The following is a 15,956-nucleotide window of genomic DNA, read 5'->3' on the forward strand; positions in this document are numbered from 1 at the left end:
CGGTTGGTGGATAGGAGTCTGGACTTCGTGGGAGAAGTCAGGGCTGACATATATAAACTGGGGGCGGGTGGAAGGCAAAGGATGGCTTGTGTCAGACCGGATGAGCTCCCTTGGGAAGCGAGTGGCTAGAGAAGAGAAGAGGTCTGCGCGCACCTCATGAAAATACTGACCTGAGAGACCCAGGTCTCTGCCTAGGAAGGAAGTGGCCCAGAGTCCGTCTGGGAAGTCAGCTGGGCTGGGGTCTGAGAGCAGAGGAGAGTCCCCAGAAACAAAGCTCTGGGAAGCACACGCCTGTAGGCCATCTGCTGGGATCTGCCGTCTCACTGGGGCCGCACCGTTGGCTAAGGACCAACAGCTCTTCCATAGCAGTTAGGATGGGCCGTGGGAATGTTCTATCACTGTATCTATCACTGTGACCCCAGGAGGTAGGTGCCATTACCACCAGCCCCATGCTGCTCGAGAGGACACGGAGGCATGAGTGGAGCTGGGATTTGAACCCCAGTGCCTCCTCTGTTCTCTTAACCATTTCGGGCTGCTACCTCCCAGTAACGGTCCATTATTGATAGCAGTAATAGTAACAAACATTTACCCAGGGCATCGCCTTTATGATTTCATTTAATCCTTGCCACAAACCTATGGGATGGGCCCTCGATTTCCAGTTTTGCGGAGGGGAGAGGTGGCTTGCCCAAGGTCACGGAGCTGGTGAGCAGCCAAGCCAGGCCTCCAGCCCTGCAGCTTGGTCTCTGTCCCGGTGCTGCTGGTCACACTGGTCAGCCCTAGGCATCCCATGCGGATTTACCTTGTCAAGGCATTTTGGTGATGCTTATTAAATGGGGTAAAATTTAAATGTTCTGACTCCCTCCAGAGCCTCCTCTGGGCCCTGGTTGCCTGCTGCTTCCCTCCTGGACATGGTGTTCAACTTCCTGGCCTCTCTTGACCTGTCAGGACCTGGGAGGCCAAGCGAGAGTTCAGCTTGGCTTCTGCAAGGCCTCCATCAGGGCTGGGGTGGGGGCAGCCCAGGCGGCAGGTGGAGGGAGAGGGCCCACCTCAGGCACCACCCGGCCATCTTCGTAAGGTGTGAGGACCCTTCCAGATGGTCCAGTCTTGAGGTCCCTTGCACAGATAGGTGGGGAAACACAGGCCGAGTGAGGACAGGGGACTTTCACCAGGTCATCGAAGAGTGCCGCAGAGGCAGGGCTTGGCCCTGGGCCTTGGGACTCCCAGCCCTGGACCATTCCTCAGCCTCCTGCTGAAACTTTTCCCCTTGGAAGGAAGTCGGCCCCACATACCCTGGCTGACCCTCTCTGGCCTGCTTTTTGCCAGAGCCCTTGAGACTGGCTGAGGACTGGTTGCCATAGAGATGGTGGGGAGGGCAGTTCCAAGGCTGGCAGATGGGGGTGGGGGACGGGGCAGGACACCAATATGCGAAACACCCACCAACAGCTGAGCAGGAGTACTTCGGGGAGACCAGGGCGGGACACGCGGCTCCAGGCTCCAGGGACCACCATCGGGCTGCTCAAGTTTCTGTCAGACATCCCCCAAGCCGAGCAGGTGAGGGAGGCCCTGTGGGGGACTTCCAACTGCCTGGAGGCAGGCTGTCTGTCTGGGGGCAGTAGAGGCCAGGGCTGAGGGAGGCGCTGGAGGAGCCCCAAGACTGGAGCTGGGGCCCAGGTGAGAGACAGGAAGGCCCAAGGCAGGCAGGGACCGTAGGGAGGCTTCAAGGGTTCGGGGTGAAGACGAGAAAGATACCCAGGGATGACTCCCAAGCTTCCAGCGGCGCGATGTGGGGAACATGCAGGAGGAGGAGGGTTTCAGGAAAGATAAGGAGTTTCCTCCACCTTGACTCAGCTAGTCCCGGGCCCCGTGGGGCATTCGGAACAGCTGTCCGGGACCCAGAGGCAGCATTGTACCATGGTGAAAAATCTGGGCTCTGGGGACAGACCCAATGTGTTCAGACCCTGGCTCCACTTACTGTCAGGGTGACCTTAGTCAAGTGATGTTACCTTTCTGAGCCTCAGTGTTCTCATCTGGGATGAGACCAGATCTCATAGGGATGACAGCGGAACATTGGGTCCTTGCGAAGGTTAAATGAGTTGATGTGCGAAAATCCCGAGCACCCAGCAGATACTTAGTAAGCGGCATCTCTGAATACTAAAAATTGAGGTAGTGATTTTAAGTGGTTTTAGTGGTAACAAGACCCCAGTGGGCCAGCCAGGGTGCACAGAAGAGGAGGGTCCCCTGGGGGAGGTGTGAGGTGGTCCAGGAGGCTGCTTGGAGCTGGGCCTCCTCTCCTGTCTTCACCTAGGGAAGGACTGGGAGTGGCGAAGGTGGGATTCTGGGCCAGCAGCCGAGGTCTCGGAGTGCAGGGCAGACGGCAAAGAAGGACCGGAGGCCCCAGGCCCGGAACAGAAAAGGGCACGGCTCTGCCGAGGCTGAAGAGTAAGCAGTTGTGCGACAGACTGGGTGGGATGCCGGGTGTCAGGCCCCGCTGGGGGCTGGCGCCCTGACCTTGACCCCTGCTCCCTGTCCTCTCCTTCCTCAGTCTCATCCCCTCTTCGTCTCGGAAACCCTCCTTCCCCTTCCAGTGGGCCTGGGAGAGATTCACCACTGATGGCCGGGCTCTGCATCAACCCAGCTCCTTCTCGGCCCCCGGCTACCAAGCCCTGCCCCTGCCCCGAGCAGTCCTCAAGTACAAGGCCAGGTGCGAGTCCACAGCCACCCTCCCAGAGGCCCATGGCTTCTGCGGGAAGTCAGAGGTGCCAAACCTGGAAAGGAGCCAGCAGCTCAGGGCCTGGGGCTGCATTCCCATCTCTCCTGGCAAAGGGGAGAGCCCAGAACTGGAGGCACTCGGTGAGTGTGACCTCCAGCCACCTGGGAAGAGGTCAGGATCAGGATCCGAGTCTGAGGAAGGCACTGAGCTGGAAGCCCTGGGTGCTGAGGAGGCGGGGAGGGGCATGAGCCCTGGGGAACTGCCCCACCTCCTCAGGACCGGGTCGATCTTCGAAGAGGAGCAGTTTGCAGAGGTGACAGAGGAGGGGGAGCACAGGGCCCCCCATAGAAGGGGGGCTGGCTCTCAAAGAAAGGGGCAGAATGTTGGCAAGGAGGCCTCCAATGAGGGTGACCTGCGGTGCAAGGGGAACAGCTCCAGCTCCAACCTCAGAAGATCACAGAGGAGGAAGTCCAGGGCCAAGGAGCTGGAGGGACCATGGGACCTGGAGAAGCTGCAGTGGCAGTTACGGCAAGACTTGCACTGTGGTGAGCGTGGGCTAGCAATGCCTGGGTCCCCTGGGAACTACGCCGTTGGAAGGAGAGGTTGAGTTGGGAAGACAGGGTTGTGCTGTGCTCCAGGTGTTGGGCGGGATTGCCCAATGGGCTGGGAGGGAGGCTACTCTCTGACTTGTCCCACTGTGGACAGGCCCTGAAAAGCAACCCTGGAAGGCTTTGCAGTCTGCTGTCCAGGCCTCCAATCGGAGTGGGAAGTCCTATGCCTTGGGAGATGAAGAGAATTTTCTGTTTGCCAACTTTCCTAACCGTACCTTCCACAAACGACAGGAGGCCACGAGGTAAAGTGGGAAGAGAAAGAATGATGGGAAGAAAGGGGTGGGGGTAGAGAAGGAGCCAGTTCTCCAGAGATGTTGAATCATTCATCCTCTCATTCATTCCTTCATTTATCCATTCTCTAATCTTCTGGTCATCCAATCTTCTTTGGATCCATCCATCCACCTATCCACCCATCCATCAATCCACCCTCCCACCCATTTACCCATCCATCCACCCACCACCCATCTGCCCACCCATCCATCCATTTACCTACCCATCCATCCACCCACCCATCCATCCATTTACCTAACCATCCATCCACCCACCCATCTATCCATCAATCCACCCTCCCCACCCATTTACCCATCCATCCACCCACCACCCATCTGCCCACCCGTNATCTATCCATCAATCCACCCTCCCACCCATTTACCCATCCATCCACCCACCACCCATCTGCCCACCCGTCCATCCATTTACCTACCCATCCATCCACCCACCCATCCATCCATTTACCTAACCATCCATCCACCCACCCNCCCATCCAACCACCCACCCATCTATCCATCAACCCATCTGTCCATCCACCCATCCGTCTACTTACCCATCCATCTACCCACCCATCCATCCATCTCTGTCTGCTTGGCCAGGTGTCTTGACACAAACCACTTTTCATTCATTTCCCATCTTCTATCCATCCATTAATCTATTAACTAAATGATTAATGCAACATATGTTGCATATCTACTCATGGGTGCTTAGGATGTAAAAATAAAAAGACTTGGCCCCAGCCCTAAGAAAGTCAAGGTCTGCTGGAAAAAGAGACCGATGGGCCAGACAGCAATGAGGGCAGTAGAGTTAAACAGCTGCTATACTTGGGGTTTGAACAAAAGACAATGAGAGCAGAGGGGGAAGCCTGGGAAGGGGCACTGTTGCATTGTCTAGGCAAGGGATGATAAGGGCCTGAACCAGCTGGCTACGTGAATGGAGAGGGGGATCCATTTAAGAGATATTTGGGGGCTGGCTCAGCAGGTCTTGGTGACTGGTTAGAAGTGGCAGGTGAGAATCCATTTCAGCATTTTGATGGCACACCTCAACTCTTACTCAGTCATCCCCTTCTTGCTTCCCATGCTTCCCAGCGCACTTGGAACAAAGCTCAGACTTCTTGGGAAGGAGGCTCCTGTCTCCCACACCAGCCAGTCAGAAGGGCTAGAATGCCCCATGCTCTCCCTCCCTCCTCTTCCAGGACCGGCCTCCCTTATTCACCCAGCTAACTCGATGCATCTTTTGACTTCCAAGTCAGGCGCCCTCCAGGAAGCTCTCCCCTGGGCTTGCCTCTGCCACAGCTCTTGCCACATGGCCTTGCATTGGATTGCCGGGTTGCCTGTCTCTCCCTGTGTATAGGCTTAGAGCTCCCTGAGGACAGGTGCCGATCTTATTGGTCATGGCCTCCCTGGTGCCCTACACTGAACGGGGCGCTAGTTGGTGCTCAAGAAATATGTGTTGAATGAATGAGTGCATCTTCCCTTTAATTTGTTCAACCATGATTGGATTATGCATAAATTCATCAACACAACACTGAGTTTCCATTTATGTGAAGCACTGTTCCAGGAGCTGGGGATACACTGGTGGTGAAGAGAGGGGTAAGGACCCTGCTCTCATGAGGCTTACACTCTATGTGGGATGAAGGAAAATTAATAAAGAAATGAACAAAATGTATAGCTAGAAATGGAAAATACCTGGGAGGTAGAAAGGGGTGGCCAGGGAGTCTCTCTCTGGCATCTGAGCAAGGACCTCATTGGCAAGGAACTGGCCATCAGAGCTAGGGGAAGAATGTTCCAGGTGGAGCTAGGTGTTGTCTACTCAACCATTCACACCATTCGTCCAGCCCTTCATCTATCCATTGATCCCATCATTTCTTTGTTTCTGTTTCCCATCCATTCATCTATCTGTCCTTCAAACCAAAAGGCATGAACCTAGTTCCTACCAGACATGGGGGTCAGAAAGAACAAGATCTGGCCCCTGCCCTCAGAAGAGCTGCTTTGCCAGGGCAAGTTAGCAAAACGGGTGAGGGCACAGGGGCACCAAGCCTCACAGGGCTGAGGATATTCAGAGTTGGGGCACCCAGCTGGCTGGAGTGGGAGGAGGCTTCCAGAAGAGTAGGGAAAGTCCGTGAGGTGGACCTAAGGGCCGAGTCCCAGACACAGCCCTCATCATGTCAGACTTCCACGACAAACTCCATCCCCCAGGCCTGCGATCCCTCCCTCAGGCCCCCATACTCCTCTCCCTGCCCCTGGCCTCCATGAGACTGCTGCTCCCCCCCAGAATTCTCCCATCCTCTTCTTCCCCTCTCCCTACCCAAGAAGCCTGCTGCAGGCCTGGGAGCGGCAGCAGCAGGAGGAACGGCAGCAGGCCGAGTTGCGCAGGGCCCGGGAGCAACGGGTCCAGCAGCAGGTGGCTCGATGCCTGGCGGCCTACACACCCAGAGGGACCCAGGGGCCGGGGGCCGCCCAGCGCAAGCTGGAGGAGCTGAGGTAGGAAGCCTGGGCTGGGGAGGGCCCGGTGGGGAGAGGGCAGGCAAGGCAGTGCGAGATGTCAGATGCCAGAGGAAGGACAAAGGAGACCTAGGCCTCCCCTTCCCTCAGGGCCGAGTCTCCACAACGGTCCTCCAGCCCTGGCGGGCGGGCCGGGTCACCGGGCCACACTTTACAGACGAAGACACTGAGGCACGCGAGGTGAAGGGGTAGAGCCAAGGTCACCCAGTCAACAAGAGCCATCCTGCAGCTGTCAGAAGCACATGGTTAAAACGGTCTACATGCGTTACCACACGTACAAATCCTGTTCTTCTGATTTCACAAGCCATTCAGGCTTACTATCAAAATGCAGATATTACTGAAATCGTTCATGGAGCGCGGACACGGTGCCTATGATCTCGCTCCTGGCGACGACCACTGCTCGCCATCAGGTGAAGAGTCATCTGTTTTATTCTCTTCCTACATGTTGACCATTAAAAAGAAATAGGCAAATGCGTATTTAAAAGCAAATCTTTTTAAGACTCATAACAGGCCCACAAAGCGGGCATTATCATCAGTCCCATAATTTGACAGAGGAGGAAACGGAGCTCAGAGAGCTCAAATAATTTGCCAAAGGTCACAAGTGAGCTGCAAAACTATGATTCCAACTTGGGCAGCCACCTAGCCACCCTGCTACCCCGTCTCCGAGTGCTCGAATATGCAATCTGTAGATAAAGTGCGCCCGGGTCTTCCCCCAAAAGCCCTACCTAGTGAAACAGATAACACAAATAAATGAGATCACCAGAGTCATGGACATTGAGCAGCTTCTGGGTGCAGCCGGCAGCAGGGTAGCCCTTTCCACACCTCATCTCCTTTCATCCTGGGAGAAGGACTAGGTCAAGGTTGAGTGGAGCACTGCAAAGGGACCAGAGGGTCTCTGCCCTGCAGTGGGGCCACCAAGGACTCAATCGGGTTCTGATCATCTACTCTGTGAGGCTCAGTCTTATCATCCCCAATTCTGAAGATGAGAAAACCAGGGCTCTAAGAAATCAAGGGTATTTTTAAACAGATCCTTGGCCGGNTTTTATTTTATTTATTTTTTTTTAAAGATTTTATTTATTTATTCGACAGAGATAGAGACAACCAGTGAGAGAGGGAACACAAGCAGGGGGAGTGGGAGAGGAAGAAGCAGGCTCATAGCAGAGGAGCCTGATGTGGGGCTCGATCCCACAACGCTGGGATCACGCCCTGAGCCGAAGGCAGACGCTTAACCGCTGTGCCACCCAGGCGCCCCTAGGGTATTTTAAACAGATCCTTGGCCGGGGATCAGGGAGATGCCTTCTCCTTGCCAGACCTCAAGTTCATTGTTTGTGTATTTATTTTCTCAATAAGGCAGGAAGCCCAAGGTTCAGAGCTCCAAGAGACAGAGATCAGTGAGAGGAGCGTTTCACACATACCTCTTTTATTTTCCACTTGAGAGCAGATGTTTCAAACAGGGGTCTCTCAGCCCTTACATCCTGTGACTTTTGCTGTCTCTGAGCTGCAATGGCTCTGCCCGGCACAGGAGGGGCAGGCTCAAGAGAGGTTGGCTGTGGTAGGGAGGCTATGTGCCTTCCTTTCCTTCCAGATGTTGGACAGGGCTGACATCCAGTCACAAGCTTCCTTTCTGCTTGGGGCTCCAAGACAGACTTCCTCTCAATTCTAACAAACAGCAACAAGAATCAAGAAGGAGAAATATGCATGACATCATAGGCGAGACAGAGACTGATGCCAGCTCACTCCCCACCCCCGCCTTTTGTAACTGCTGAAATTACCTCTTGAATGCTGAAGACTCCATTTTGCAATAACTTCTGCTCCTGGCCACAGGTTTTCAAGTTCATCTCTTCTTCGAGAATGGAGGAAGATTCCTTCCCTGGCACATAGCCAAGGGTCCTGGTCCGGCAACACAGTGTTTTTCCGTGGGGCCCCTGCACGTTTGCTAGAGGTCCCAACATAAGTCTTGGAGTCTTGTCTGCTTCTCCCCTCCCGTTCTGTGTATGGGGGCTGCCACCACACCCCAAGACCACTCTCGTGCTTCCCAGGATTCCTGGTCCCGTGTGTAGTGCAGCCAGAGGGCTTCTCTTGCTGCCCGGATACTCAGCTTGATGAGCACACATATTTCAGACAAGCACACAAACTGGGTTTTTATAAATGGATGTGTGCTTCCCCCATGGAACCCTGATCTTGTTCTTTCATTTGCAACATAATTCTTTTGTTCCTCCATCCCATTTCCTAAGTTGTGTGCTTATAAGAACCACAGAGAATGGTGACAAATTTGTCCAATCCCTGCCATAGTGCAGAGAAAACTGAGCCCAGAGCGGGGCCTTGCCCAAAGCCACAACCAACAGCCCCCGCTTCTCCCTTACAGGCGCAGTGTGAGAGGGTGCAGGGGTGCAGACACTGTGGGAAGGGAGAGGCTGTGCAAGCAGATGCCCAGTTGCTCGAAGCCAGCGCTGGGTCCTCTCCCTTGGGGGGTGGCTGGGAGGCTAGATGAGCCCTGGCTGCATGGCCTGCGGACTTGGGCTCAGGGCTCAGTCTCTCGCTTCCCAGCTGTGCGACCTTGGCCAAGTCCTTCAACCCTCCTGGGCCTCAGGCTCATGATGGGTAAAATAGAGCAAATAATTTCCACCCCACTGACCTCAGGAGGAATCCAGGGCGAGGATGGGAATGAAATGGCTTTGCAAGGTAAGGGTGGGGAGGATGTCAAGTCCTCAAGAGCGAGGATGGGTTGCGTTCGTGGTTAGCTGCCCAGAGGCCCATCTCCCTGCAGGCGCCAGGAGCGGCAGCGCTTTGCTCAGTATCAGGCGGAGCTGCAGGGCATCCAGCACAGGGTGCAGGCCCGGCCCTACCTGTTCCAGCAGGCCATGCAGGTGAGGGCTAGCGCCTGGACAAGCATGCCCCCTCCCTGGGAACAGCGCTTCTCATTGGATGAGTGGGTAGGATGTAAGGCGAGAGTGGGCCCCCTCAGATGGGGCCCCGGGCCACTGCCTATCTGGAAACCCTGGGACCCTCTCAGTAATCCCAGCACCATTTGTCCTCAGCAGCCTTGGCGCAGAGCAGGAACCTTCTCTGTCCTCAGGTCAATGCCCGGCTCACAGTGGCCCGGCGCTTCTCCCAGGTGCTGTCAGCACTGGGACTGGATGAGGAGCAGCTGCTGGCTGAGGCTGGAAAGAGGGACGCGGAGGGTTCCTCCAGGAAACCCAGGTGAGGCCATCTAGCTAGCCAAAGAACCGCTCTGCCCAGCTACAGGGAGAAAGGGTGCCGTTGCCAGGACTCTGGGCCCTATAGGGTCTCCCCCAGCTGTCTCCCTGCCTACCTCCAGCCTGGGCTGGATATCCAGGGAAGAGCTGAGAAAACTCGTAAGCAACCACATTGACCTGCCCTGAATCTAAGCTTCAGTCCTGCCCTGGTCCACCCCCTCAGCCTGAAGGGCTCTGCCTATCTCTAGCAGTCAATAAGTCCTCCCCAGGCCCTGTCCTTCATGTCACCCCAGGAAGGCAGGACCTCGGTTACATTCTCCAGATCCCAATAAAGAAACTAAGGACCCAAGGGGCAGAGTCCTGCCCGAAGACACAGGAGCAAGTAAGCTGCAGAGGCAGTCTAGGAATCTGTGGCCAGCTGACTGGCCACACACCAAGCCCGTTATGGGGTGCTGCCACACTAATCGCCCCCTGGATACTGTCCCTTATACTTCAGAACCTGGTACACAGCAGGGATTATGAGGCTCATTCATAAGGAAACTGAGGCTTGAGGGGGGGAAATCACTCGCTCAAGGTCCACACAGCATAGGAGCCAGATTTGAACCCACACTGTCAATCATGGCCTTTCCTCTCCTGAAGCCCAGGTCTCCTTGGGCATGGGAGTGGGGAGCTAGAGCCCATGGTCTCTATCTATCTTGGTCTTTAAGGAGCCACAAGTCAATGGGGGTGAGAATGGAGCACTCTTCTGAGAGCCCCCCAAAGACAGAACGCACTGGAAGCCAGCCTGACAGGCACTCCGCTCCAAGCCCAAACCAAGAGTCCAGCCCCTAAGAAAACAATTAAATGCTTTATGGAAAATACAGAGCGTAATTTCTGGTGCTGCTGGGAAGAGGCTGCAGGCTGGGAGCAGGAGGCACCAGGTGGGAGCAGGCTTAGCTTGTGCCATCACCCGGAAGCGGGGTGTGGAGCTGCTCACCAGGGGTCATCTCACAGAGCAACAGCCTCAACTCTGCCCCCGTTTCCAACATATATGCTGGGTGCTAGGAATTCAAGAGCGAACACAGGACCTAATGGCCTCTTGGGGGGGCGGAGTTTGGATCTTTAAAGGGGTGCATACCTCACACTGTAACAGGTTGGTTGCACAGGGGCATCCAGACAGAGCAATTGTGGGGTGGGGTCCTGAGGAGGGATTATGTGAATTGGGATTTTAACTTTTATGTAACTTCAAGTTAGAGCCTCCAAGGGGAGAGGTAGCTCACATACACAGATGTGCCGAATTTTCTACTCAGTTTCAGGGGGTTCAGTGTTTAAGAATTAAATTTAAAAAAACCTAATGCGGGGAGGGGGGGTTGCCTGGGTGCCGCAGTTAAGGCTCCCACTCTTGGTTTCAGCTCAGGTCGTGATCTCAGTGTCCACCTCCGGGCTTCTCTCCCTCTCCCTGCCCCAACCGCTTGTGCTCGCTCAAATAAATAGACCTTAAAAAAAAAAAAAATCCAAGGAAGGAAGGAAAGCAGCATTTGCTGATAATACTGGCTGTAGGGGCTCGGAGGTTGGCCCTTAGAGCGGGGGGGTGTCTCAGAACATAATGCGTCGTCCCACACCCCATAGAGCCACGACCCCGGGAAGTCCACTAAGAGGACCCCTGCTGGAGCGGCAGGTGCTGTCCACGGCAAGACCACGAAGCAGAGAGCGTCCCGCGGGAAGTTCTTCCAGCTCCCAGGTTGCTGGTTTAAAGGGCTTATAATTCAGACACCTCTAACCCCTAGACTGCCTCCACGCACCCACAGGAGCGCATGCGCAGTCTCACTGCCAGCTTCAGGACCGCCCCCCAGACGGCAAATGCGCAGTTGGGCGCCGATCTCGACTTTCCCATGAACCTTTGGGGCCGGTTCCGAGGCGAACGACGGAAGCAGCCACTCTTGGTTTCCGGCAACACGACAGCGGCTGCCGGGCGACCCGGAAGTGTTCCCATTTTGCGTCGTCGGGGCTCGGCGGCGACCGGGCTCGGGGCGGACGTACCACCATGGGGTCGTCAAAGAAGCACCGCGGGGAGAAAGGAGGCGGCCGGGACGACGGCGGCGGCCAGCACTGGAGGCGCCACCGAGCAGCCGCCGCGGCACCGGGAGCACAAAAAACACAAGCACCGGAGCGGCGGCGGCGGCAGCAGCGGCGGCGAACGTCGGAAGCGGAGCCGGGAGCGTGGGGGCGAGCGTGGCGGCGGGCGGCGCGGGGCCGAAGCCGAGGCCCGCGGTNCTGGCCTGGGTGTGCGGCGCGAGCGCTCCGGGGCTCCGGGGCGAGGCACCCCGAGGCTGTCTTCGCCAGCCCTTATTAAAGAGCCTTATTACAGTTATCTGGGATTAAAGGTTGTCCTCTACTAAGTCCCGCGAGGGCAGAGATTTTCTGTGTTCTCGAAATTGGCACATCACGGGGCTTCAATAAAAGTTGAGTGAATGAATGAATGAAGTTGTACTAGCCTGTGCAGAACCAAGAAGAAACCTGGTATTGGGCAAATCGTGTAGGGTTCATTGCAGAGCTATGAAACAGGTCCGAGCACAAAAGACCCTATAGGAATTTGAATTTTGTCTTGAGGGTGGTGGGGAGCCATGGATTTGAGCTGAGGAACGAGTTGATCATATTTGGCAAAAATCACTGTATTGAGAATTGGCTCAAGAGTAGTCAAGACTGGAGGTCAGGTGAGGGCTGATGGTGGCCTGCACTGAGGCAGTAGCAGTAGGATGGAGAGACCTGAACAGATTGAAGAACTGTTTTGAAGGAGGAGTTAAGAGAACTTGACACTTGGATGAGGGTGGGAAGAAGGAAATGAGGATGACTCCTTGAATTTTGTTTGAGCAACTGGGTGGGTGGTTGTTTTGTCTATTGAAATTAAGGACTTTGGGAGAGAAGCAGACTTTTGAGGGGAGAGAGTTCAGTTTTGGAGAGCATTGCATTTGATGTGCAGGGTTTGGGCTGGATAGAGCAGTTTGGAAGTCATGAGTATTTAGGTGGCAAGAGACGCCCACCGAGAGAGTGAGGAGTGGACAGTAGAACCTAAGGAACGCCAACGTTTTCGTAGTAGGTGGAGCCAGATGCTATAAAAGGGCTTGGTACAATATCCAGAAAGGCAGGAAAACCGTAGAATCTTGTATCGTGGGGTCTATGGGAACAGAGATCTAGAAGGAGTAATCAATGGTGTCACGTGCCGCAGAAAACGAAGGAAATCTGAGCTGAAGCGACTCCATTGGATTTAGAAATAGGGAGGCTGGTGACCTTGGAGAGAGCCTGGAGAGGTTGGGATCCAGGGTCCAGGTGAGATACAGGGGAGGTGGTAGGTTGTGGGGTGGGGAGGCAGGGAGGATGAGCAGGTGGTGGCAGCTGGGTGGGGGACACCATCCATCTGATGGTGTCCAGCTTCTGTCCGTGGCGTTCTGTGAAGCTATTTGCTGATGGTGAGGTGGGTAGCGGAGGTCTGAAATGCTTCCTTATCTTGATGTTCTCAACATCCATCGCAAATCGGGGACCAATAAGTGTATTTCTTGACTGGATGAACTGCACAGAGGACACAGTCATGCTGCTAACATGGTCCCTGACCTGTGGGGAGAAGCAGACTCGGAAGTGAGTGACGGGGCTGTGGAGTTCAGGGGAGAGCAGTTCATTCTGATCAGTCATTAAACAGGACTTGAAGACGGAGGTGGCATTTGGTCTCTGCATTTGGGTAAGATCTTGTCGATCAGAGTTAGGCCAAGGAGGGCGGTGCAGGCTGAAAACAGAGAGCACAGAAGTGGAGCGGAGGCAGAGGTGAAGGATGCAGCGAGGTTGGACCTTTTGGGTCAGGAGAGGAAGGTTATGTAGAGAGTCAGGGTCTCGAGAGACTGGGACTGAAGTAGAAGGAGCCCGGGGTGGGAGGAGGACCTCTGTTTTTGGGGGTCTCAGTAAGGCCCAGGTGCTGGTGAGGGGGTCCCTGCAGCTAGAGCCAGAGACGTGGCTGGTTGGCCCTTTGCTCAGCACCTGAGCCATGCTTCTTATTCCAGCCGCCAGCTCCAAAGCTAGCCCAGCAGATGCCTCGTCGCTTAGCATCGAGGAGACCAAGTAAGTTCTGGCTGCCTTATGTTTCTGCTTTTATCTTCTGAGAGGGCTTCTGGGACAGCTTCTTGAGGGGCCTTTCACCCACTAAAGCATTCTAATTGGAATTGGAAGTGCTGTATAACCATTTGAGTTACAGAAGAGGATGATAAGACCCGAGAGGAAAGCTGGCCTTCTGGTTAGGGGCAGGCCAGGCCTAGTTCCTGTGTTCCTTGATTTGGTGGCCAGTGTCCATCCCAATGTTCTAGGCTGCCTGGGTCAGTCCCTGCTTTTGGGACCCTAGGACCTCCCGGTTCCATCCTGTTTTCACCCCCTATCAGTCCAGAAATGGCTTTGATGTCCGTATTTCATCGACAGCTCTTAACACTTGTATCTCTTGTCCTCAGTAAACTCCGGGCAAAGTTGGGGCTGAAACCCTTGGAGGTCAATGCCATCAAGAAGGGTGAGTGTGGGGCTGAGGATTGGGGTGAGGGAGACCATCAGAAGGGGTCCCTGAAGAGGGTGGGGTTATGGCACAGGTTCAGCACCATTTAGTGGCCGTGTGTGTGTGTGTGTGTGTGCGCGCGCGTGTGTGCGCGTACATGTGTGTGCGCGCGCGCGTGTATGTGTGTGTGTACGTGTGTGCGCGCGCGCGTGTACGTACTTGTTGACGGGCACAAGGCCTCTCCTTACGGTCGTGATGGGGGGTTGGGAATAGGCTTATTCTTTAAATTCAGACGGCGAGCACCGTGTGCTTGCTGTAGCTGTGAGGCCGCGTCAGCCAGGCTGAGACGCATGCACTGGTGCTGCACTGGTCTGGGCTGTGCAGCCATTGGGCTGGTTTGTTTGTTTCTTAAAGCATGATGGGGGGCGGTGTTGTAAGGTGTGGAGGATCCCATCATGCTGTGTGGGGTGACATGGAGGTGTGGGGCTGAAGTGGGAGGAGGGAGGTGAAGGATTAGGCCCCCCCCCTTCCTGGCCCCTTCTGGCCCCCTGAGCTGGAAGGGGGCAGGGTGAGTGGCTCCCTCCTCTCCCCACCAGCCATGGGCAGGCATGGCCTCACGTCTGGGCCCCCCTTCCAGAGGCGGGCACCAAGGAGGAGCCCGTGGCAGCCGATGTCATCAACCCCATGGCCTTGAGACAGCGAGAGGAGCTACGGGAGAAGCTGGCAGCCGCCAAAGAAAAGCGCCTCCTGAACCAAAAACTGGGGTGAGGGGGTCCCAGCCAGGGTGGGCAAGGGAAGGAAGGACCTGAGGAGGCTGCCAAGGAGCTCTCGAGTCGGGTGCGGGGAGCAGGAGTGGGGCTCCCCAGAAGGCCACTTTCTTCTCTCTTCAGAAAGATAAAGACACTGGGGGAGGATGACCCCTGGCTGGATGACACGGCAGCCTGGATCGAGAGGAGCCGGCAGCTTCAGAAGGAGAAGGACTTGGCAGAGAAGAGGGTGAGTGCCTGGGCAGCGGGGGGTGGTCGCTCAGTGCCTCTGGTAACCTGACTGGCTGGTGAGGCCGAGGACTTGTCCTTGGGAGATGACTGGGCTCAGAGAGGTTGGAGGTCCGTGGTCACTGGTGTCTGCTCTGGATTCCTAGCAGCTGGCGCACGAGGCCTGCCGTTTTTTGCACTCCCACCTGGTGAAGTCCCACGTGCCTTCCAGTGATATTAAATGGCCTGAGGTCATAGGTCACCCCCCTCCCATTCCATAGGCCAGACTGCTGGAGGAGATGGACCAAGAGTTTGGGGTCAGCACTTTGGTGGAAGAGGAGTTTGGGCAGAGGCGGCAGGTGAGGCTGCAGCCGGGCTGGGGGCAGGGGGTGGGGAGCGCTGCTGTCCTTGGTGCTGGGATCCCAGGGCTCGGTGGGTCAGAGCTCCTGACTTGGCTGGACATTCCCCCTCCCTGGTAGGACCTGTACAGTGCCCGGGACCTACAGGGCCTCACCGTGGAACATGCTATTGATTCCTTCCGAGAAGGGGAGACTGTGATCCTCACCCTCAAGGACAAAGGTGGGTTGAGCCCTGGCGCTGTGGTGGGGGGCGTAGGCGCGGCTGCGTCAAGGGCGAGTGTGAAGGGCCACCGCCCCTGCCCTGTCCGCAGGTGTGCTGCAGGAGGGGGAGGACGTGCTGGTGAACGTGAACCTCGTGGATAAAGAGCGGGCAGAGAAGAACGTAGAGCTCCGGAAAAAGAAGCCTGACTACCTGCCCTATGCAGAGGATGAGAGCGTGGATGACTTGGCACAGGCAGGCCTGGCAGCGAGATGGGGGCTCTGTGGCTTTTCAGGAGCCAGGCTAGGTCCCAACCCGTACGTCTTGTCTTGCAGCAAAAACCCCGCTCTATCCTGTCCAAGTATGATGAGGAGCTCGAGGGCGAGCGGCCGCACTCGTTCCGCTTGGAGCAGGGTGGCGCCGCTGACGGCCTGCGGGAGCGGGAGCTGGAGGAGATCCGGGCCAAGTTGCGGCTGCAGGCTCAGTCCCTGAGCACAGCGGGGCCCCGGCTGGCCTCCGAGTACCTCACGCCCGAGGAGATGGTGAGCCGCGCACGTTTTAATTGGGGCGGGGATCCTTCCCTCTTCTCTGGGGTTGTGTGCTGCCTGGGGCGGCTGTGGAGGAAGAG

General features: G+C 56.0%; 2 protein-coding genes across 2 annotated transcripts in view; both read left to right on the top strand.

Moving 5' to 3' along the window:
* The first annotated feature begins 1,299 nt into the window (after positions 1–1,299).
* TSGA10IP (testis specific 10 interacting protein) lies at positions 1,300–10,123 on the top strand. Its single transcript, XM_011221554.3, has 8 exons — positions 1,300–1,551; positions 2,306–2,439; positions 2,543–3,255; positions 3,416–3,563; positions 5,904–6,074; positions 8,863–8,962; positions 9,172–9,296; positions 10,000–10,123. Exons 1-8 carry the CDS (start codon positions 1,423–1,425, stop codon positions 10,121–10,123), a joined length of 1,644 nt encoding a protein of 547 aa, XP_011219856.2. The 5' UTR covers positions 1,300–1,422.
* Positions 10,124–11,300: 1,177 nt separating this feature from the next.
* Positions 11,301–15,956, top strand: part of SART1 (spliceosome associated factor 1, recruiter of U4/U6.U5 tri-snRNP) — a 23,742-nt gene continuing 19,086 nt past the window's right edge. Inside the window, 10 exon segments of the mRNA XM_034644839.1 lie at positions 11,301–11,345; positions 11,347–11,542; positions 13,321–13,378; positions 13,759–13,838; positions 14,434–14,560; positions 14,687–14,792; positions 15,052–15,129; positions 15,250–15,349; positions 15,441–15,565; positions 15,664–15,870. Of these exon segments, the coding sequence (XP_034500730.1) occupies positions 11,316–11,345; positions 11,347–11,542; positions 13,321–13,378; positions 13,759–13,838; positions 14,434–14,560; positions 14,687–14,792; positions 15,052–15,129; positions 15,250–15,349; positions 15,441–15,565; positions 15,664–15,870 (1,107 nt within the window). The 5' untranslated portion in view covers positions 11,301–11,315.

The sequence above is a fragment of the Ailuropoda melanoleuca genome, chromosome 16 (genome assembly GCF_002007445.2).
Source record: "Ailuropoda melanoleuca isolate Jingjing chromosome 16, ASM200744v2, whole genome shotgun sequence".
Lineage (NCBI taxonomy): Eukaryota > Metazoa > Chordata > Mammalia > Carnivora > Ursidae > Ailuropoda > Ailuropoda melanoleuca.